The sequence below is a fragment of the Sarcophilus harrisii genome, chromosome 2 (assembly GCF_902635505.1).
Source record: "Sarcophilus harrisii chromosome 2, mSarHar1.11, whole genome shotgun sequence".
Lineage (NCBI taxonomy): Eukaryota > Metazoa > Chordata > Mammalia > Dasyuromorphia > Dasyuridae > Sarcophilus > Sarcophilus harrisii.
The window spans coordinates 152,339,463-152,362,701 of record NC_045427.1 but is presented as its reverse complement, the minus strand read 5'-3'; the positions used below and the strand labels follow the sequence as shown (position 1 = coordinate 152,362,701).

The 23,239-nt window shown below is 35.3% G+C and overlaps 1 protein-coding gene across 2 annotated transcripts in view; it reads left to right on the top strand.

The window, feature by feature from the left end:
* Nucleotides 1-781: 781 nt before the first annotated feature.
* Nucleotides 782-23,239, top strand: part of SEC23B (SEC23 homolog B, COPII coat complex component) — a 34,113-nt gene continuing 11,655 nt past the window's right edge. Inside the window, exons 1-16 of one of the 2 annotated variants that reach the window (XM_012540126.3) lie at nt 782-855; nt 4,386-4,609; nt 5,449-5,506; nt 6,584-6,670; nt 8,322-8,558; nt 8,650-8,735; nt 9,993-10,137; nt 11,385-11,543; nt 12,089-12,204; nt 14,522-14,645; nt 16,166-16,246; nt 18,288-18,377; nt 19,680-19,786; nt 20,464-20,617; nt 21,589-21,666; nt 21,997-22,158. In XM_012540126.3, the coding sequence (XP_012395580.1) occupies nt 4,389-4,609; nt 5,449-5,506; nt 6,584-6,670; nt 8,322-8,558; nt 8,650-8,735; nt 9,993-10,137; nt 11,385-11,543; nt 12,089-12,204; nt 14,522-14,645; nt 16,166-16,246; nt 18,288-18,377; nt 19,680-19,786; nt 20,464-20,617; nt 21,589-21,666; nt 21,997-22,158 (1,905 nt within the window). In that variant the 5' untranslated portion in view covers nt 782-855; nt 4,386-4,388. Of the gene's footprint in view, nt 931-4,385; nt 4,610-5,448; nt 5,507-6,583; nt 6,671-8,321; nt 8,559-8,649; nt 8,736-9,992; nt 10,138-11,384; nt 11,544-12,088; nt 12,205-14,521; nt 14,646-16,165; nt 16,247-18,287; nt 18,378-19,679; nt 19,787-20,463; nt 20,618-21,588; nt 21,667-21,996; nt 22,159-23,239 lie in introns of both variants that reach the window. The other variant, XM_003758148.4, reaches the window with a different exon arrangement.

Below are 23,239 nucleotides of genomic sequence, written 5' to 3'. Positions count from 1 at the left end.
TTTTGGCTTGATGTTGGTACAGGTTGTCAGGTGTTGGTCAGCGCCTACTTTTTGCCGTCCCATTTTCCAGGGCTCTCAGTCATTGTGGTCAAACAGTGAGTTCTTATCCCAGAAGCTGGAGTCCGGTCCCTGACTACTGTGCCCACTTAGTACCAAGTGATTTTGATGACTGCCACTTTATCATAACGTTTCAGATCTAAGCCACCTTCCTCTGTATTTTTTTTAACTGATTCCTTTAACTTTATATTTTTCTAGAAGAATTGTTACTATTTTTTACGCTCAATATTTTTTTGGCAATGTGACTGATATGGCGCTGAACAAACAGGCGCCATTACGCCATCTGACAGAGGAACCCTCGTTTTTAAGCGACTCGCGGGGCCCGGGGCGCAGGGAAGTTGCCTCCTTGCAGAGGAAGCCAGGTCTCCCTCAGGGCCTTGCCGAACTCCCTCAAGGTCCTCCGGGCCCGCCCCGCCCAACTCCGGGGCTTTGACGTCATCAATTCCGCTTGCTCAGTCTCTAGGTGACGGGCAGATTCGGTCACTGGCTGCAGGCGGATCTTGCAGACCTTGGGGGCGGGGACGGGACGGGAGAGAAAGAACTAGAGAAGAACTCGAACTTGCTATGGCTGCGGTTTACCCTGACCCAAGGTGGCGGTTCTGGCTTCGCCCGACCTTCTTCCTTTTCCCTTTTTTTGGAAGGGGGAGGTGCTCTTCTCTGATTGGTCGATGATAGGGCGACGTGGCGCTGACGCGCTCCGGCTCCGGGCCCAACCGGCGTCCGGCTGAGCTGGACTTGGCGCTGTGCCCGGGCGGCTGCCGGTCGCTTCCGTCTCGGGGTGTTCGCGGCCTGGCTTAGGTGAGTGGAATTGAGGCGCTGGAAGTTGGTGGTCTGCCGCGCCTGGGGCAAGAAAGCAGAGCGGGAGAGCAGGCGGTGAGAAGGGCGCGGCCCGGCGTCGGGAGTAGGGCTCTGGTGTCCCCCGGCCCAAGCTGGGGAGAAGCGAGGGCAAGTGGGGACCCGGGCGGCCGTCGGGACGTAGCTTGTGGCCGCGGATTTGTCCCGGAGGCTTTCGCTTTCCTTCCTCCGGCACTCGCGGTGCTCGCGCTGCGTCCCGACATCCTGGGCGGACCTTGCCAGAGGCTCTGGTCTGAGGGAGGTCGGCGGAGTTCTCGGGGGAAGAAGGGGAGATGGGGCGGTCGGCGTCCTGTTTGGGAGGGGACGGGCCTTCAGGCTTAAGTACTTTGATTCGAGTTGTGGTAGACAGACGCCTGCTTGGGCAACGTCGCCCTTTTGGCGTTTCAGTCTAACTTGTTGGAGTGCCGGCAGAAAGAATGCCATGGAGAGGTCAGAAAACTAAACGCGCTTCCAGCTCCCTGCGTGATCTGGAGCAAATCGCTTACCACTTTCGGTGCCGCTTCCTCATCTATAAAATGGGCACTTAGGATCAAGTCGCTTTATAAAGCCTCTTTTAACTTACATTTGTTACATAGCGATTGCCGTGTTTAATATCTGCTTAAACTGCGGTATGTTTCTTTCTTTTTTTTAAATTATTTATTTAATAGCCTTTTATTTACAGGTTATGTGCATGGGTAACTTTACAGCATTGACAATTGCCAAACCTCTTGTTGCAGTTTCCTCCCCCCTCCCCCAGATGGCAGGATGACCAGTAGATGTTAAATATATTAAAATATAAATTAGATACACAATAAGTATACATGACCAAACCGTTATTTTGCTGTAGAAAAAGAATCAGACTCTGAAATATTGTACAATTAGCTTGTGAAGGAAATCAAAAATGCAGGTGGGCATAAATATAGGGATTGGGAATTCAATGTAATGGTTTTTAGTCATCTCCCAGAGTTCTTTTTCTGGGCATAGCTAGTTCAGTTCATTACTGCTCCATTAGAAATGATTTGGTTGATCTCATTGCTGAGGATGGCCTGGTCCATCAGAACTGGTCATCATATAGTATTGTTGTTGAAGTATATAATGATCTCCTGGTCCTGCTCATTTCACTCAGCATCAGTTCGTGTAAGTCTCTCCAGAGCAACCAAGTTTCTTAAAACCATGTGTAGTGTAGTTTTACTGTTTCGTTACTTACACCTCTTTTTATCTGAAGGTTGGAGATGATGTATGGAGTGTTATCTCAGTGTGGAAAAATAAAGGTGATGAATGTGTTATTTCAGTGTGGAAACGGTTACAGAGGTGGTAAATAGGAGCTGAGACAATTTCTAAGTCATGTTTGAGTTGTATGCTTGCATTGTAACACAGTGCAGGTACTATTTTACTTAAGAAATATCAATCCCAGGATATTTACCCTAAGATCATACACTTGAGCTAGAAGTTTCCTCTTCAGTAAAATGAGGTTTGGGGACGCTTAGTGATTTGCCAGAAGTTTCATTTAAGAGATAGTGAATCCAGGTCCTCTGACCTCCTAGCCAAGAATCTTCACTATTCTTTTTACCATTTCCCAGTTACAACATGGAGTTTAAATAGATTAGGATGCTTTTTTTTTTTTTAGTGACTTGCCCAGGGTCACACAGCTAGGAAGTTTTAAGTGTCTGAGGCCAGATTTGAGCTTAGGTCCTCCTGACTTCAGAGCTGGTGCTCCATCTACTGAGCTAAGTAGCTGCTCTAGGATATTTTCTTTTCTCAGAGGAATTGGGCCTTATTTTTCATTATACGAAAGTGCTATTACAGACCACTTTGCCAATCTTTAACTTGATGGTATAATTTTTTTTTCTTTTTTTTTTATTATAGCTTTTTATTTACAAGATATATTTATGGGTAATTTTTCAGCACTGACAATCGCAAAATCTTTTGTTCCAACTCTTCTCCTCCTTCCCCCAGATGGCAGGTTGACCAATATATGTTAAATATGTTAAAATGTAAGTTAAATACAATATATGTATACATGTCCATACAATTATTTTGCTGTACAAAAAGAATCAGACTTTGAAATAGTGTACAATTAGCCTATGAAGGAAATCAAAAATGCAGGTGGACAAAAATAGAGGGATTGGGAATTCTATGTAGTTGTTCATAGTCAATTCCTAGAGTTCTTTCACTGGGTGTAGCTGGTTCAGTTCATATAATTTATTTTTTCTAGGAGGTTTATCCATTTGGTTCTGATTAGCCAAATTCTGTGTTGTTTTAGGCTTTTACTTACATTAGTTATGGACAGAATGTATAGACATAATAGAACTGGGATTTACATAATAGAACATCTTTGAAAAATTTTGGCTGAATTAACAAAATAGTAATAAACATAGTAAACAGTAAGATTGTACATAGTCAAACACTTTGGCCAAAGACTACAGTGGCATAACCATTAAGAACTAAATAGAAGATTCTGCATGTACTTCCTCAAAATTAGCAGCATAGAAGAAATGGAACAGGGAAGCACAGTTCACAAAGGAACACAATTTTCACACGCTGATTGAAATCCAGTGTTACAGTATAGAGAGGGAGGGGATATTTTTGCTAATAACAGATTTTTATATAGACTTAATATCAAAGAATCAAGCACCAATCCTGATTTTCAAATGCTAAACTCAGATTTTTTTTCTTTTTTCTTTTTTTTGTGAGGCAATCTGAGGATGGATTTGAATTCAGGTCCTCTTGACTCCAGAGTCAGTGGTTCTACTCACTAGGCCACGTGGCTGCCTCCTCAGATCTTATATGAACTATACACAAATAGAGCCCAAAGGAATATTAGAAATATCTTGAGCTATCAAGCTTAAATTATACAAGTGAATCCTACAAAGTATACCTCATATAATCACTTTTTTATGATCTCTGTGTCAAACCTCTTGAAGCCATGTGATATAGTAGTTAGCCTGAGTAGATTCCATGGGGCTAGTGATAGAATTAAATGAGATCATTATAATATATATCATTATATAACATTTAATAATATTATAAAATAATACATATATTTAAGGAATGTATTTTCTAAACAGTGTTGTATATATTTGATGAAAATCTACATATGTCAAATATTAGAATTTTTTTCAATCTCCAGTTTTTTTTTGGGAAGCTAAAATAACGTGTTAGTTGGTGAATATATCTATTCAGACTGACAAGAACCATGGTTCCTTTTCTAGTTAGTTATAATGTTTTTGTTTAGGGGGATTTCACCCTGATTTATTCAATATTTGAAAAATAGCAAAAGATATCTAGGTTTAATAGAGTTAGTCTTTCCTTATACTAGTGACATCCCTTTGTGCAGTGAAAGGTACAATATTAATCCTAAATCAGAAGATGGAGTCATTGAGGTGAAAAATTATTGATATGCCTACATCTAATTGGTAAGTGATAATTTAGATTAGTTTACTACTAGTGATAAATGTATTTATATTAAAATTTTAATGTCAATTCCTTTTCAGACCATGGCAACATATCTGGAGTTTATCCAGCAAAATGAGGAGCGAGATGGTATCCGTTTCAGTTGGAATGTATGGCCATCTAGCCGCCTTGAGGCTACAAGAATGGTTGTCCCTCTGGCATGTCTATTTACTCCCTTAAAAGAACGTCCAGATTTACCTCCAGTGCAATATGAACCTGTACTTTGTAGCAGGCCAACTTGTAAAGCGGTTCTCAATCCACTTTGGTATGAATTTTAAAAATGTTAATAAAATGATAATTAGAATAAAATATGTGTGGCACTTTGTTGATGCAAATTAATAGTTAGTCTATTTAGAATAACATAATTTATCAGAACTCCAGTCAGTCAGCAAATATTCATTAGCATTTGTTATGTATAGGGATACACTATGCACTAGGAATACAAAGAAAGGCAAAAGCATGGTCTTTGCTTTCAAGGAATTCACATTTTAATGGAAGAGACATGAAAATATCTACATGCAAAATACATATAGTACATAGAATGTAGTCTTAGAGGGAAAGGACAAGCAGTGAGGGGAAGAACCATTGTTGTGAAGGGAGAGAAAGAAAAAAACCTGTAGATGGTGGGATTTGAGCGGAATTTTGAAGAAAGTTTGGAATTGGAGTTGAGGGAAAACGTCAGACCTAGGGGACAGCAAATGCAAATGCACAGAGTTGAGAGATAAAGTGTTGCATATGAAGATCAGCAAGGAGGCCATTTTTCACTTAAAAATTCATTATTAAAATAATTTTTGTAACTCCTAGGAGTATTGAAAAGCGTACTACCTAGATAGATAGGATTCTTAGCTGTTAGATTTGGGTTGAATGTTAGCCAAATAGATCTTTATGTGAAATAAAGTGTAGTTTCGTAGATGTGACAAGAACATTTTTAAATGTTGAACTGATATATCTGATTAGGAAATTTTATGCAGAATTTTAAAAAATCATTTCAGTAAATTATAAGAATGTCGATATATTGAGATGTATCTTAAATTTGCAAGTCAGTATTGTATCCTTAAGGGTAGTAACTATATGTTTAAATGTTTTATTTTCTTTTTGTAACAGTCAGGTTGATTATCGAGCTAAGCTTTGGGCCTGTAATTTCTGTTTTCAAAGAAATCAGGTAAGTGAATTATGTTTAAAATCAAGCAAGTAAAAAGCTGTTTTTTATATATGTCCTCATTTATGACATTGTGAGACTTGATTGCTGGAATAATAGAAATCTTCTCTGACACTCCTTTCAGGAGTCATTCTCTCAGTTCACATTGTCATTGTCTGGTTGGTTCTCCAGAATGTTGACTGTTGACTGTTCCAGGATTTTAGAATGACCCTGTTGACCCTGTGGGTGGTGATCCTCCTAGAAGCTAACTCTTGAGCTCCCCTTTGGTGTGCTTGCCTTTAATTAGACAGTAGATCCAGTTTTTTAGCAAAGGCATTTACTCAAATGCATAGCAAGAACAATAGTTACTAAGCATCCTCAACACCAGGAGCATAGTCTCTTACAAACACAATTGGGGATGGGGGAGAGGGAGAGGGGAAGAGTGGGCACAATATTAAAGTACATAGCAATGAGGCACACATGTAGGAAACACAAGTGGCCCGGGCAATTCACAGCTTCCGAACTAAGATTCTTGATATATTTTCTCTTTCTAAAGAAAAGATACATACATTGCAGATGATCAAGTTGACATATGTGCTACTTCTAAATTTTTAGAACAAAAGTTGTTTTGACAGCAACTCGTGCTTACACAATTGGAAAGAATACACAATAATAACTAAGTTCAGTCCTTGCAGGAATGCAGAAAATAGATACATGCTTTTTATTGGTGATAATACTGAGAAATTAATATTTTTGAAGGGCAAATCTGAATATGTATTAGAGTTTTATAACATAAAAAATGGGGGGGGGTAGTGTCTGTTTGCAGAATGGGTTAACAAATTGGGATATTAATGTAATGTGATAATTAAGAAGGGAAAATATGAAATAATAGGAAGAAAAGAAACTAGAAGTTCAATATGTGCACTGACATTTTTATCAGTGGAAAAATATAAAACTAGATAAGAAAATGAAGTTTTGGAAATTAGCTTAAAATATGTTTATAGTTATTTATGATTTAAATTATTTTTGTATTATACAATTGAGCAGTTTTATAATTTTAATTTTTTCTTTATAAACATCTTAGAATTATTTTCTTTTTAGTTCCCTCCAGCATATGCAGGCATATCCGAAGTGAATCAACCTGCAGAATTGATGCCCCAGTTTTCCACAATTGAGTACATAGTACAGGTAATTTGTTAGTATTACTTTAACAGTGTTCTAGAGATTCTCTTTCTGCGTGTGTATATTTTAAATCTTTTGCTTTTCTTACTAGTGAACTAGGGAAAGGCAGTAGTGTTAGAAGGTTTTTTGAGAGTTAAAACACTGTAAGTTTTTTAACTTTAACAGTCTTAGGAGAAATGGCGTTGGTCCATTTAGGCTTTAGGCCATGGAATTAGTGTGGTTCGCAGATAGGCTGAAATCCATGTTTATTTGCTTTTTAAATTCTAGCTTTGATGTTTAACTTGGTAATCATATGGTTTATGTAGCTATCTTTTCCTTCAAGAAGAACTATTAATGATAATATTCTATTTTTATTTATTTGCTTTTTTATAGATTGGGATCTTTGAATTTTTGCAATATAAAAATGAATTCACTTTGAATCTGGCTTTTTTATAAAGTTTGTCATTAAATTTTTAAAAAATGATTTAAAGTTGTGATAGTAAAACTCAGACTTTAGATTGAATGATGATCACGAACATTTCTAGTAAAGAATTTCTTCAGTAACATAGAACTCTAAAAGAAAGCTGTGAGACTTTTCTGATATCCAAGTTTCCAAGCAGGTTAAACATCAAGCAGATTCATTTTATTAGAAAGAAATTGTGGGTGCTGAGTAAATTTCTGGCCCCCTTCTACTTCCCTTTATATTGGTAAAGTCATCCTCCATTGTGCTGTGGATCTGGAGTGAGATGACCTGTGTTCAATCCCAGCTCTGTGACTTACTCCCTGTGTAACTTTGGACATGTTACCCCTACCTCTCTGAGCTTCGCTTTCCTTAATTATAAATAAAGGTAAAGGGGCTAGACTGGATCAGGATCCTTAGTTTTTTTGTGTCATCGACTCCTTTTCCAAGCCTCCACAGAATAACATTTGTATTTATGCAGGTGTATAAATGCATGCAATTAAATACATAGGATCATAGAAGTTTTGTTAGTATGTATATATAGTTAGTATGAAAAATAGTTATCAGAAATTTTTTTTAAAAAGTAAAGCACCCCAGCTTAAGAATTCAAGGTGCTTTTGAAGGTCCCTTCCAACTCTTAATTGCTTTTATTTGGTCATAATGGTCAGCTTGGTATTATACTCTTAACTGATTTAATAATTCCATTATGTTCAAATCAATCTCATGTCATTACTTGATATGAGAGTTCATATTAAGTGAATACCAAGATTAAGTTACCATTATTGCTTATAGTAGTTTACTTTTAGCATTAGTAGTTTGAGACAAATCATTCTGATTTCTGTTCTCTTTCCCTCTTCCCCCCAAATCCTTCGTGTAGACTTCTAAATCTAATAGCTTCTAGCTATTTCCTGCCTCCACACTGCTTTAAGGAAAGGATCTGATGTTAGGGAGAATGTTAGACTTCCTGCTACAGTAATTTTCATATATGCTATTCTAAGATGATTTTTTCCATCTCATGCAAACTAAGAGGAAAACATCTTGCCTTTCCCTGCTAGACTTTTTTTTTTAAAAATTTTCTTTGTTTATTGAAAGTAATACTAATGATAATACAAATAGTTTTAATTGCAATTAGAAATGGCTTTCAAGACCTTTTCTTTTTTTGGGGGAAGGGATAGATAATTATTTAAAGTTTCTTATGCCATGTTCTTTCTTCTTAAGCGAGGACCTCAGACACCCTTGATTTTTCTCTATGTGGTTGATACTTGTCTGGAAGAAGAAGACCTTCAAGCTCTAAAAGAGTCTCTACAGATGTCCTTAAGCCTTCTTCCTCCAGATGCTTTGGTGGGTCTAATCACTTTTGGCAGAATGGTGCAGGTTCATGAGTTGAGCTGTGAAGGAATTTCAAAAAGCTATGTCTTTCGAGGAACCAAGGATTTGACAGCAAAGCAAATACAGGTTTGTTTCTTGGATGTGAAAACTTATAGCATTAGAAACTTTTCCAAGATTTAAAATATTTTGTAAACTGATTTGTTTCTTCTGTTGTTAGGATATGTTAGGCCTTACCAAACCAGCTATGTCTACTCAGCAAGCAAGACCTGTTCAGCCACAGGGACAACCTTTTATTTCAAGCAGGTAAGGTCGGATTGTTATTTGACCTACAGTAAAAGAAGATTCAGAGTGTTGCCAAATCTCTTTTCTTTTCTGAAAAATAAATGTTTGAGCCTGTAAATTAAATTCTCAGGGCATGTTTTTGATATTTTTTAAAGACATTGAGAACTTTATTTCTTATGTTCTGAACCTATAAAAATTTTAAATTGGTTATTTTTAGATTTTGATATCAGATTTCCTTATATGTGTATGTGTATGTAAATGTATATATGTATGTGTGTGTATATATAGTTTGGATTTAAAAAAAAAACATTTTTATTGATCTATTTTGTCCCAGTTTGTCAGTTCTTTTCCCTGCTCCCAGAGAGTCATCCCTTATTATAAAGAATGCAAAAACTTCTCCAGTTTAAAAAAGCTAACATCAAAAATCTGACATTATCTTCAGGATTCCTATGTGTAGTATCTCTACCTCTGCAAAAAAGGGGTGAATGTTCCTTTTCATATCTCTTCTTTGAAGTTAAGCTTGGGCATTATAATTTCACAACATTGAGTTTCAACTGCTTTGTTGTTCTTTCCATTTCTATTAATTTTGTCATGCATATTATTTTCCCAATTCTGCTTTCTTTACTTTGTTTCATTTTATATGTGTAAACTTGCTGCTCTGTAATCATTGTATTTATTATTCCCTTAAATTCAAGTTTTAGAACTTGTTTAGCCACTCCCCAATTGGTGATCACTGCCAATATTCTTCACTATCCCAAAAATGCTACTATATAATCTTAGCATATATATCTTTTATAATTATAAATACTTACCATATTTTTCCTTGACTTCCTTGAGATATATATGCCTAGCAATGGAACCTTCTTTATATTAGGATAGTTTTTAGTTTGGGAAAGAATGCTTGGGGTAGCTAGGTGGCGCGGCTCAGTGGATAGAGTATCAGCCCTGAAGTCAAGAGGACCAAATTCAAATCTGGTCTCAGACACTTAACATTTCCTAGCTGTGTGACCCTGGACAAATCACTTAACCCCAATTGCCTCAGCAAAAACAAACAAAAAAAAGAATGCTTAATTTGAATATGAAGAATGAGATTTATGAATGATGTGTTTTGGGAAGTATATATAGTAAATAAATCATTCTGTTTGAATTCCTTGGAGAGGCATATTATTAGAAATTATTCACTAATTAAGGTTGAACAGAGGTTTGTTACTGTTCATGCTTTTAAGACCAGAATGTTTTTTTAAACTAATACTGATGGGCTCAATTGAAATCCTGTAGGTTTCTGCAGCCTGTTCATAAGATTGACATGAACCTGACAGATCTTCTTGGGGAATTACAAAGGGACCCATGGCCAGTAACTCAAGGAAAAAGACCTTTGCGATCTACAGGTGTTGCTTTGTCCATTGCTGTTGGCTTATTGGAGGTAATTTAGATTTTTCTGTGACTTCTTAAATGAAACTGTGATTCAAACAATGTTGGGTAGTTTTGGTTAGTGTTTAGTAGTGTTTTCAGTTTATTAGTTGTTTAGTTTATTTAGAACTGTTAATTCATTATTACCTCCTCACATTTGAGTGTACCATTACATAGTGAGAAACAGAGGGGGGCTGGTAAGAGAAGTGGGTCATAAGAAATGCTGGCAAGTTGGTCCAAGGTTTGAACTGGAGGAATATATGTCTTGCTAAATGGGAAATATTTTCTTTTTTTTTTTTAATTTTTTAAAAAAAGTATCTTGTTAAATTTTATTTTCAAAACATGAATGGATAATTTTCAACACTCATTCTTGAAAAATCTTGTGTTCCAAATTCTTTTCTCCTTCCTTCCACCATCCCTTCCCCTAGACATCAAGTAATCCAATATGTTAAACATGTGCAGTTCTTCTATACTTATTTCCATAATTATCATGCTGCACAAGAAAAATAAGATCAAAAAGGAAAAAATGAGAAAGAAAACAAAAAGCAAGCAACTAACAAGAAAAAACATGAAAATATGTTGTGGTCCACACTCAGTCCCCATAGTCTCTGAGTGCAAAAGCTCTTTTCATCACAAGTGTAATGTCCGGACTAGCTTTCTGGAGGTCCTCTGGATGGGCCTTAGTCTAAGCAAGATAATAACCAAGAGGATGGACAGGAATAGTCTAAAGTCTTTATGGTTGTCTTCACAGTCTGTGTCTGTCCCAGTCTGATCCAGTCTCAGTCTGACCCAGTCTCTTCCAGCAGTCTGACTTTGTCATAGTCTGACTCTGTCCCCAGTTCTCTCAGCCCTTAAATACCTATCTGTAGAACTATTACATTACCATGCTCAGTACTAAGTATATGTAAATTAGAGAATCATTATCTCATCAATTCTACTAAGTAAACACTTTGGTGTGAGTATCTTTGTTTCAAGTATACTTCTCTAGAGTTCTGGCCCTTTATATTACAAGACCATTGGAACTGGCCTGATTCACCTCATTGTTGAAAAGAGCCAGTTCCCTCAGAATTGATCATCATATAATCTTGCTGTTACTGTGTACTGTGTACAAGTATCTCCTTGTTCTATTCCATTTAGCATTGGAAAAATCTTAATGTTTATAAATGTAGAGGAAAATTCATTCAGATTTTCTTGGGAAAACTGGTAAACCAAATTTTCCTAATCTGTATGTTTTTAAAACAACATAACTAATATCCTTAGGGCACTTTTCCAAATACTGGAGCAAGAATTATGTTGTTTACTGGAGGTCCACCCACTCAAGGACCAGGCATGGTAGTTGGAGATGAATTGAAGGTTCCTATTCGTTCCTGGCATGACATAGAGAAAGACAACGCGCGTTTTATGAAAAAAGCAATCAAAGTGAGTACTTGAAAGAAAACACTGGTAGTTTACCTACTAACAAACCTATATGAAAAATAGAAACTGTTGTACTTGGTCCATGTTATCATTTCCGAAGGATCAATTTGTGTTGTCCCTCTGGGGACTTGGAAGGTGGAATTCAGAGATCTATGATGGAGTGCTTCACTTTTAATAAATAATCTTGTACTCAGTCTGCAAGTTATTTCAAGCACAACTTTCTTTTCCCATTGCCCATGAAGAGTATCCATAAATATTTGTAATTTGGCTGACATAATTGACTAATGATTGATGACTTTAGTGATTTTGGCCACATTTAATAAATTTTCTAATTTGTACTCTAGTTAATGTAATATGTCATTAAATGTAGGATTTGTAAATTGCTTTTCTGAAGAATTAACGTTTATTATTTTAAGGATAAAATTAATATCTTTTTCACAATTAAATACAAATTTGAATTTTATTCCCCTTAGAATCAAGAAACATATAAAAGAATATAAAGAAGTATGTTGGTAATGTGATTTGAAACAGCTTTTCTCTTGTTGCAGCACTATGAAATGCTCGCTAATCGTACTGCTACAAATGGTCACTGCATTGATATTTATGCCTGTGCCCTTGATCAAACTGGTCTTCAGGAAATGAAGTGTTGTGCAAATCTTACTGGGTAAGTGAACATACTATGGGAGAAGAAAAGTTTTGTTGAAGGAAGAGAGATAGAAGATAAACCTTGTTTGATTAGGGATGGAATTTTAAATCCTAGATACAGTGTTACATGGCATCTATTTTTTATTTTTTGACCCTGGGCTGAAGTTTGAGTTGATGCACTGAGGTCCCAAGTACGTGAGGCTAAATAGTAATTGGGCTCTATTAATATACATGATTGGATAAAGAATGGTCCCTGCCCACTCTCTGTGCAAGTCCTGATGTGTTGTACAGGAAATGACGATTTTGGTGGGTGGAGGCAGAGAGAGGAACAGGAAGAGAAGCTGGGAGAGATTGGGCTGGGTCCATTCTCCTGGCTGCTGGCCCTGTGGCTGCTGGTGGAGCTAGCTTCTTGACTCAGCTGCACACATTGCTATCGCCGATTCTCTTCCACCTCCAATCCTTCTTCACTGAGAATAAAGACTGACGATTTTCCCCTAACCTGAACTCCGGGCTCCTGCTGATTTTAAAATACGCGATCTTCACACTGGCCAAGTCACCTAACCCCTCTGTTTGTTTTAGTTTCTTCATTTATCAAGTGGGATGATATTTTTGTGAAGATCAAATGAGATAATAAGGTGGCAGCTAGATGGCACAGTGGATAGAACACTGGCCCTAGAGTCAGCAGGACCAGAGTTCAAATCCAGACTCACTTAACGCTTAATCTTAAACTTAAACTGTTTAATCCTGGGCAAGCCAAAGGCAGGGGGTGGGGGAGTGAGGGGTGGAAGGTGGGGAGGGGAATGAGATAAAAAATATAAAACACTTAGCATTAAGTCTGGCACATATTAAGTGCTATATAAACATTAATTATCACTATAACAGTATTATGTTAAGTTTCAAAACAATTCCTTAAGGACTATTTTCCTTTTGTATTTTTTTCTTTGAAAGTGTCCTTAAACTACAAATTGAACCATACTATTCTTCAGCAAATCACTCTTCATTTGCTAAATTGCATGACATAAAAGGGGATTATTGACAATAAAAGATTTAAGTTACATGCATGTACAAATATATATCATGTACATATACACATACATGTATGTATATGTGGGCATGTGTGTATATATTATGTAATAGATAATATCTTGATTCATGGTGGAAGAAAATTCAATTCATTTAATTCTGGACTTAAGCTTTTAAAAACCTGTCCTGGATAATCTAATTTTATATTGATTTCTTGTTAAACATTCTGAAAATGGCCAATCAATTAATTACTTATTAGCTGCTGAATCAGAGATTTTAGCAAATGAGTGAAAACATACTTCTCACCTCTCGAGAGAAATAAGGGAACAAATTGGTTGATTTTGCTTAACATTTGCAACTTTAATACTTAAGAAAATTTGATTTCATTCTGTTGGTACTCTTATTGCTGATGCATATTGCAATTGATAACATGACCAAAGCACTCCTTATCCTATGGCTTATCAGCTTAACTTTGTGATGAAGCCCACCAAATTTAGGTTCATATTTAAAAAAAAAAAAAACTTATTTAATACATATTTTATTTTTTTCTTAATTCCGTGAAAAACAGTTTTAATATTGCTTTTTTCCCCCAAATTTTCTCCTTCCTTGTCCTCCCTCTCCATTGAAAAGGTAACCAGTTTGACATAGGTTATCAGGGGTGTAGTCATGCAAAATAAATTTCTATGTAAGTCATTCTGTGAAAGAAAACACAGACAAATATATATATATATATATATATATATATATTTGATCTGCATTTAGACTTCACCAGTTCTTTCTTTGGAGATGGACAGAAACCTTTCATCATAAGTTCTGAAGAATTGTTTTGGATCATTGTATTGTTGAGAATAATTAAGTTATTTGTAAATTATCATACAGTTTTGCTGTTAACTGTGTAAAATGTTTTTCCTAGTTCTGCACATTTCACTTTGCTTCAGTTCATGTAAGCCTATCCATTTTTTTCTGAGAGCATGCTGCTCATCATTTTTTTCTCAATAATATTTTATTTTCCCAAATATATGTAAAGATAGTTTTCAGGTTCATTAAAAAAAATTTTAAATATTATTTTTTTGTTGGCCAACTACAGTAAAGAGAGTTTTTTACATTCATTTTTGCAAGACTTTGTGTTCCAAATTTTTCTTCCTCTCTTCCCTTACCAAGACAAGCAAGCAATCTGATAGATATTAAATATGTGCAATCTTTTAAAAATATGTCAATATTTGTGATTTTGTACAAGAAAAATTAGACCCAAAGGGGGGAAAAACACAAGAAAGAAAGAAAAAAAACTTTCTTCTTCCTTTTAAACTTCCTAGTGGTCATATGGTGATGGGAGATTCCTTCAATACATCTCTCTTCAAGCAGACCTTCCAAAGGGTTTTTAGTAAAGACTTCAATGGAGATTTTCGAATGGCATTTGGTGCTACTTTGGATGTTAAGGTAAGATATGAAAGTCTTCTTCTCCTGCCCCATTTATTTTTTTTTTTTTAGTGTTATGAATATTAGCACTTCTTATACCATCAGGTTATATAAATGCACAGGAAAGCATCATGGTATTTGTACCAGGAAGAAATAAGGAATGTAAATATAATAATGTTCTACTTATTTCAGTTGTCATATTTCTGGCAATTTGAATATATACACCAATCTTCTGGTAAATGGAAAAAACTCATAAGGAGCTTTAAAAAGTAGTCCCTGTGAAACGTTAAAATTTCATTTTAATCATTCATTTCTTAGATACAGAGCAGGCCAACTCAAGTTCTATCTTACCATATTTTCAGATCATGGTATGGGAAAGCAAAAGAAGAGGCCAGTTTAGGAGAAGGCATATTCACCCATTGTATTAGATGAAAACATACTTGGTGTCCAGTGTCTCAAGTATGCAGAGAAAAACTAATATAACCTAGAGGAATATACTACAACATTTCATTGTAGTGGCAAATGGGCATTACATGTTACAGTTCATTGATGGTCATGAAGATGACCCTGATGTATCAAGAAAAAGTGAAAAAAAGGGGATGTTGCAAAACAGAATTGTATATTGCAGGTAACAATTGAGAACTATATATAATTTAGTATCTCACATTTATATATGCTATAAAGTTTACAAAGAATATTCCTAATGACCATTCTTAAGGAATAGTTATTATCATGATCATGTTTTAGATGAGATGAGATTTAGATGAGAAAACTGAGACTTTGGAAGGTAAATTATCTTTAGTCAGCCAACCTACAAGTTTCTCAGACAAATTTTGCATAGTCTGGTACCATGTTTTTGTTGCTTTCTCTTAATTGCTAAATCCTAATGTTAAATTTGATAACTAAATTCTTAAAATTTTTGTTGTATGAATTTTTCTGCATCATGAGTTGAAAAAGTAGTTATTTGTTATTCCTAGAATAGTGATAAAATACTATATGCAACAACAGTTCACATTTATATAATGTACAATTTACAAAAGATTTTACAAATATTTCATTTGATTCTCACAACCACTTTTGGAGATAGGTGCGATAATTATCCCCACTTTATAGATGAAGTGAGGCAGAAAGAGGTTAAGTAACTTGCATAGGATAATACAGCTAGTAAGTATCTGAATCAGAATCAATTCAGAGCTTTCTGACTCAAGCCCAGTACTCTGTCCACTGGGCCACCTTTGCTGCCTTAAGATAGTTGAATTAAATTTTGCAGATGCTGACAGCAATCTTACTTTGGATATGTAAGTTATTTTTAACATAATTTATATACAATTCATAGAAGGAATTATTAACATTTTAATCCACTAACAGTTATCCTGCAGAGATCTACAAGAAAAATTACATATTGTATATATTACTTAAATGTATATAATTTTTTTTCTATGGAGAACATGCTTTTGAATTTTTTCTGACAAACTTTATTGGGTTTGTGGGATGAATGTGGTTCTCAATTTTACATTTTGTATTCTGTAATTGTGTTTTAGACTTCTCGAGAATTAAAGATTTCAGGAGCGATTGGTCCATGTATATCTCTAAACGTGAAAGGGCCATGTGTGTCAGAAAATGTGAGTAGAATTTTTTTCTTTATTCCAAAGAAGTTGGAAAATTATTAATTCTGATGGCAGTACATTAAATTATTGTTTTGTATTTCTTTAGATAGGAAGGATTTGTTTCTAATAGAATTTTTGTTATTCTGATAGACCATGAACTTACAATCTTGCATTTAGGCAATGTCCCCAAGAGGAAACAATTTTTTTTTCCCACTCATTTTGAAATTAAGACAGTTGGGAGAGAGAGAACTTAGCTTCAAAGTGCTTATTTTCTTTTTTGTGTTTGGCTTCTTTGAATAACTGATTTAAGTGATACTTGAGTTGTTGTGTTGAAAAGTCCATGCTGCCTAAGAGGATTAGCTGTGTTTTGGCAACAACAGATCATCAAGATTGAGCATCAAACAAACATTTAATGATTAACTTAGTGGAAGAAGTCAGATATTGTTAGCCTCCTTATTTTCTAAGTGGGAAAACCCAGGTTATGCCTGGAGTTCAAAGAAGAGACCTAAAGCTTCTCAAAGGCTTTCCTCATGATGACCCTATGAGATGTCAGGTACAGTGTACTTGTACATGATACTGCTTTATATAGTCACAAAGGAGCATGAGACCCATATACATCTGCAGTGATAAATAGTAGAACTGATTCCCAAGAACAAACTTTCCTAGCTTTGCAGTTTTGCTAACAAGGTTGACCCTGCTTCTTAATTCTCCCAGAGAATAGGCAATGTGAGCAGATAAGATTTTGGTGTTTGATAGCCATACATAGTTCATGTCCCCTTACTTCAGCTTACTCGCCTTTTTTTGATCTCTAAAGAACAATACTAAACATTTTCATTGTAATGCTGGAGAAATTGAGGCAAGATAAAAAAGAGTTTTTAATATTTTATTTGGATTTCTGAGAGGGAAAGATTTTCTGGGACCAAAGGATCTAGTTTGGTCCCAGGGCTAAATCAGACTTTTGTCTCAAAGAATCCAATGGCAAATGTGAAATTCCAATAATTTTTATAAACATGGGTCCAAGATCAGGGAGAAAGGGGTGGAATCTGAACACTGGTAAACAGTGGGAATTTCCAGGGACTGATCATCAATCTAGTTCTGACAGGTTGGGGCGGGGAGGGGGATAAGGACCATAAATTCTTGATAGCTTAGGAGGAATTAGAAGCCAGGAAGTCTGAACTTAGAGATAGAGGATACCAAGTAGGTAACTGAGATAGAATATAGGGAGTTTTGACTCTTTTGGAATGTCAGAGTGGCCAGCTATAGTCCTAATGGTGAGGAAGTGGGAGGGGGTTTGCAATTGGGCGTTGAGGTAGAGCAATTTAAGGAAGCTGAGGCAGGACAATTAGGGAACTGTGGCACAATATCATGAGATGAATTAGTAAGAACAACACTAAATGTTGGTTTGGATTTTACTGCCTTCTTTAGATGCTAGAAATATTTTGCTCTAGGATAGTAAATGTAATATTTTTATCCTTTGGTCAAATGGATATTTTCCTCTTTCTAAAGAGTTCAAATTCTAATCTTATATTCTCTGAATCTACAACTGTGAAAGCAAGCATTGGATTGTAAATAGGCATTTTTGCATCTGTTATTAAAAAGTCTAAAGAAATCATATGCTTTTGAAAAATCATGTGCAAATCTTTCTGTGGAAAAATTTTATTTACAATTCGTTTTTATATAGTCAGTATGCTTAACTTTTTTCTTAAGTACATATGTATATATCAAGAAAGTAAATCCAGAAAAGAATTAAATAAATCTCTTTTAATCCTTATTCATTGCATTTACTACCAGACTTGATTCTTTTAAGTTCCCCTCAGTATAGTTTGTCACTTGTATCTTTTTTAAGTGATATGATGAGAATTGGTCCCAGTTTCACTTGAGATATATTAATTTTAAAATAGCACTAACTAAAATTTATAATTTTATACCTGATTAACCAAGTTAGAGTTCTGTTGCATTGAAACTTATTTGGAAAGATAGTTCTAAAAGTAATATTCTAATAAACTTTTTTCATTAGCAGTTAAGTACCTTTAATTTTTTGTTCTTCTTCTTTTAGGAATATGGCATTAGTGGTACTAGTCAGTGGAAAATCTGTAGTCTGGATCCCACGACAACTCTTGGCATCTACTTTGAAGTAGTTAATCAGGTCAGTCTTATTCTTTTATTGTGTGTGCAAGGAACTGTACCAGGTGCTGTGGAGAAATGCCATTTTTGAGAGCTTAGGGAAGAAGTTTGAGCAGACAATCTGATAGAAGATAGCATATGAGTTCTGTAAAAGTGGTACAGAGAGAACGTTTTGTTGGCTCAAAGGAGGAGAGTGAGAAGATAGAGCAGATAGCATTTGAACTCATCCTTGGAACACAGGTAAGATTTGATAGGTAAAGGGAGGCTTTTTTAAGGGAAGGGAATATCATGAACCAAGGGAAATGTATAGTGATTCCTTTTGACAAAAGTAGTATGCTTGAGATTAATTAGTGGGAAATAAACCTGAGAAGGTAGTTTGAGGCCTGACTATAAAGGGTCTGAATTCTTTGCTTTGAGACTTTTATTCTGCAGGCAGTAGAGATCCAAGAAAAACAGTGTTGCACAGTGAATGTGGAGGGTCAGCCTTGGAATTAGAACAGTGGAATTAGATCATACCTAACACATAGTGCCTCTATGCGATCATGAGCAGATCACTTAAATCTCTCCTTGTTCAAGGAAAACTCTCCAAGATCATAAATCATAGACAAGTTGCTGTTCTGCTTCAGTGAAGGAATTTCCATAATCCATATTTCCCGTTGTAGTAAAATCATAGATGTAGATCCCAGCTTCTTAAATTGTGGGTCATGACCCCATATGGGATTTCGTAACTGAATGTGGGAGTTGGAAAATTATGTTTTTATTGTCAGTAAATATTTGATTTGTATGCCTATTTTATATACCTAAACATCTAGGATAATATAAAAAACTATGTGAAAAGGGTTTGTGAGTGAAAAAAAGTTTAAGAAGCCCTAGTCTATATTATAGAGGTGGACAGAAAAAAATGTTTTGAATGTATTGAAGGTTTTGAGCTAAGGAAATGAAAATCACAGCCATATTTTAGGTGCTTCCATATCTATTAAATTACCGTGTTTAATAATCTTTCCCCAGTAGGAGATACTTTTCCTGTACATCGTTATTAATGTAATTATATGCTCTGGCTCCAGTTTAGCAGAGTTTTATTTATGCTTCCTAGGACTTGCTTCATGATTAAACAGATAACTTAAATCTCCACACTGGCAAATTACTTTGATGGTCTTTGAGATAGCATTATTTTTATGATTTTTTTTATCATAATATTTATAAACTTCTTTCTAAAAATTCATGGTATGTTGCTTGTGATAACAACGGGGCAGCTTGTAGATTATTTGTACCTTGCAGAGATGGTATAAAGTAACAAAGCAATTCAACACCATTTTTCTCATAGCACAATGCACCAATACCTCAAGGAGGCAGAGGAGCAATTCAGTTTGTTACCCAGTATCAGCATTCCAGCACCCAGAGACGAATCCGAGTGACAACAGTTGCCAGAAGGTGAGATTTTCTCATTTGTTGTTATATTGTGCTAATGAATAATTTTTCCTGTGAATAAAGGTTTTGTTATTTATTAATGAATAGTTAAAATTCTACTGAATGATCTTGAGCCAAATTTTCATGTTTGACTTGATCTGCAGAAGAGATCATGTTAATTACTATTCTCATTAGTTACTGCATTCACTTGCTTAGTAATCATTATACCAAGTTAACAAATAAAAATCACTACTTCATTTTATACTGTGTTTTAAATCAACCCATTAAAACAATTTAATGAACTGTTAAATGTTTTTAACTTATTTGTAATATCAGTCTAGAGGATAGAACACTATTAGAACTTTGGAGACCTTCAATTTAGTATTGTTTTCTCCTCTTATTACTTTAGAATACTGGACAGGTTACTTATGTATATTTCCTTTAGAAAAATAGAAGTAATACTTATTGTCTTCAGGGATGATGCATGACTGATTGATAACGTGTAAATCTGATAAAAGTTCAAATTTAACAGTTACTGAAGATAACAAAAATATAATATGACAAAGTTCCTAAAAAACTGAGCTTTTGAGGAAAAAAAAAATGTTACAAGATAAATTCTTTTTCTAAGTTTTTTTTCTTACATATATATATATATTGAGTCAGTCAGAGCTATACCGTTAAATTAATTCTGGAATTTCTAGTTGGGCAGATGCACAGAATCAGTTCCAGCATATAGAAGCTGCTTTTGACCAAGAAGCTGCTGCAGTATTGATGGCTCGGCTTGGAGTATTCAGAGCTGAATCAGAAGAGGGACCTGATGTTCTTCGATGGCTAGACAGGCAATTAATCAGACTGGTAGGTGTGAACAGCTACATTTTGATTATGTCTTCATTTTACCAGTGTTTGTGCCAAAAAGACACTCTAATAATGAATCAGAAAGATTAATGACTTAGCTGGAATGTGAGGGGGGGGGGTTTGGAAAGAGTTTTAAGATAATGTCAAGGGGTATAAACATGGGAAATAGTACCACTAGTATACAAAGTGTTTTAGAAAGAAGAGAAACTTGTCAGATCAGCTGGGGGGGTTTGTAGGAATTCAGGCATAACTTGATAGGGTTAGGACTAGGGTAATAAAGCAGGAAAATTTTTAAAGGAAAAAATCGGCTTAGAGGCTGATTATATGGAGTTAAAAAAAAAAAAAGAGTAAGAAATAATTTAAAAGTGTGAGGTGAGACCTGGGGTGATTGAGAATAAAGTGGTATCATTGAGAGAGATGGGGGAAAGGATATCACTTTTAGGAGAAAGGCCATTAATTTAATTTGTGACTTGAATTTGAGGTAGAAAAGGAGAATACAGAAGGGGAGAGAAGGGAATAAATATTTATATGTAACCTTTATATTTGTTTTTATATAAATTGATTTATGACATTTTATTTATATTGTCATATATATAACACAAATATATAAGCAAAAGGAGCCAGCTTAGATCATTGGAGAAATTTTTGAAGAAAAAGAGATGGTGAATGAAAACATGTAGTAAGGGATCAAGAAGTCTGAGGATTAAATGATTCTTTAGATTTGTCAAGAAGGATGTTATTGATGACTGTAGAGAGAACAGCTTTATTAAAATGTGTGAGACAGCAGCCACATTATAAGGCAGTCACAAAGAAATGTTCATGATGAAGCAGGGAAAAGAGGAATATACCACAGAATCCATGTGACATTGAAAAGAAGTGTCACAGTGAGAAAGAGGGGCAGGGGCAGCCCTAATGTCATCACTGTTAATGCAATCAGAGTAACTTGTACTTGTTTTATGTTTCTCCACCAGTGTCAGAAATTTGGACAGTATAACAAAGAGGACCCCAGTTCTTTTAGATTGTCAGATTCATTTTCTTTGTATCCTCAGGTAAGCAATAAATATCTCATTAAATTATTCCACTTTAGAAGTTTATCCAATAATTTGAACAATTGATTCTTTAGAAGTTAAGTCTCTAGGTCACTAAAGCTGATTCTTTCCCAAAGGGTTACAATAAAAAAAAGATGTATTGGATGAAAATTTTTGTTAAAAGTGCTTTTCTGATTTTTTTTAAACAGAATATGCTGACTATAATTTAGTCTCTTCTTTATGATTCAGATATCATTCTAGACAACATTTATTAACTTTTACAATACATTAATTTTCTTTCTTTTTCCTGTCTACTGTTATTTATTTACTATTTTTTCTTTGAATATGCAGTTCATGTTCCATCTTCGAAGATCCCCATTTCTTCAAGTGTTTAATAACAGTCCAGATGAATCATCTTATTACCGGCATCATTTTGCCAGACAAGATTTGACCCAATCCCTCATCATGATCCAGCCTATTCTTTATTCTTATTCTTTTCATGGTCCACCTGAGGTACGAATTGATGAAATTTATTTTTAGTAATCTTACATGATGATTTTTTCAGTGAACTTAATTATATGATAAGTCATTTTAAATTGTCTTTTTTATAATACCTTAACAATATTTTTTATAGTAAATTTCTAAAAAAAATTTTTCACTGACGCTCACTATTGGTTTCTTTATATTGTGAACAAATTATATAATGAAAGGAAATGTAGTTCTTAGTAATGGATTAGTAATGTTTCCAAAGCCCATTGATTTTACCTTTATAATGCCTCTTGCTTCCTTTGTGTTCTCTCCTCTGACACTGCTAGCACTGATGCAGGCCCTTCATCTCACACTGGGTTTATTACAGTAACCTGCTGGTTTCTCTCCTAGCCAAGAGACTCTCTCTATTCCACGCCCTTCTCCACTCACCCATCAAAGAAATCTTCCAAAAGAAAAGCTCTCGCCATATCACCTGTCTGATATAATAACACCAATAACTCTCTGTCACCTCTAGGATAAAATATAAAATCCTCTGTTTGGCATTCAAAGCCTTTCAAAATCTGTTGCCCTGCAAGTCCTCCTTTCCTCCCTCCCCATTTTTCAATCTTACATATCATCCCTTCCATGTATACTCGATACAGTAGCCTCTTTTCTGTTCCTCAAACAAAATACTCCATGTCCTGACTTCAATGGCACTAGCTGTCCTTCATTCCTGAAATGCTTTTTCTCATCTCTGCCTTCTGACTTCTCTGGCTTGCTTCTGGTCTCAGCTGAAATCTCACTTTCTACAAGAAACCTTTCCTTATCCCTCCTCAATACTCTTGCCTTCCTTTAGCTGATTATCTCTAATTGATCCTGTATATATCTCTATATAGTTGTTTGCTTATCACCTCCCTCATCTGACTCTGTACTCCTTGAGAGCAAGGACTGCCTTTTACCTTTCTTTGCATCTAACTGCAAGGCCTGTCACAAAGTCAGGTTTTTAATGTTTATTTACTGACAGACTGACTGGAGCTGGAATTGAAAAAGAGTTTTCAGCAGAGGTCAGAGACTCTTAAGAGTGGTTTCTCAGTTTATTATTGTTTTTTCTCCATAATGGTCAGGG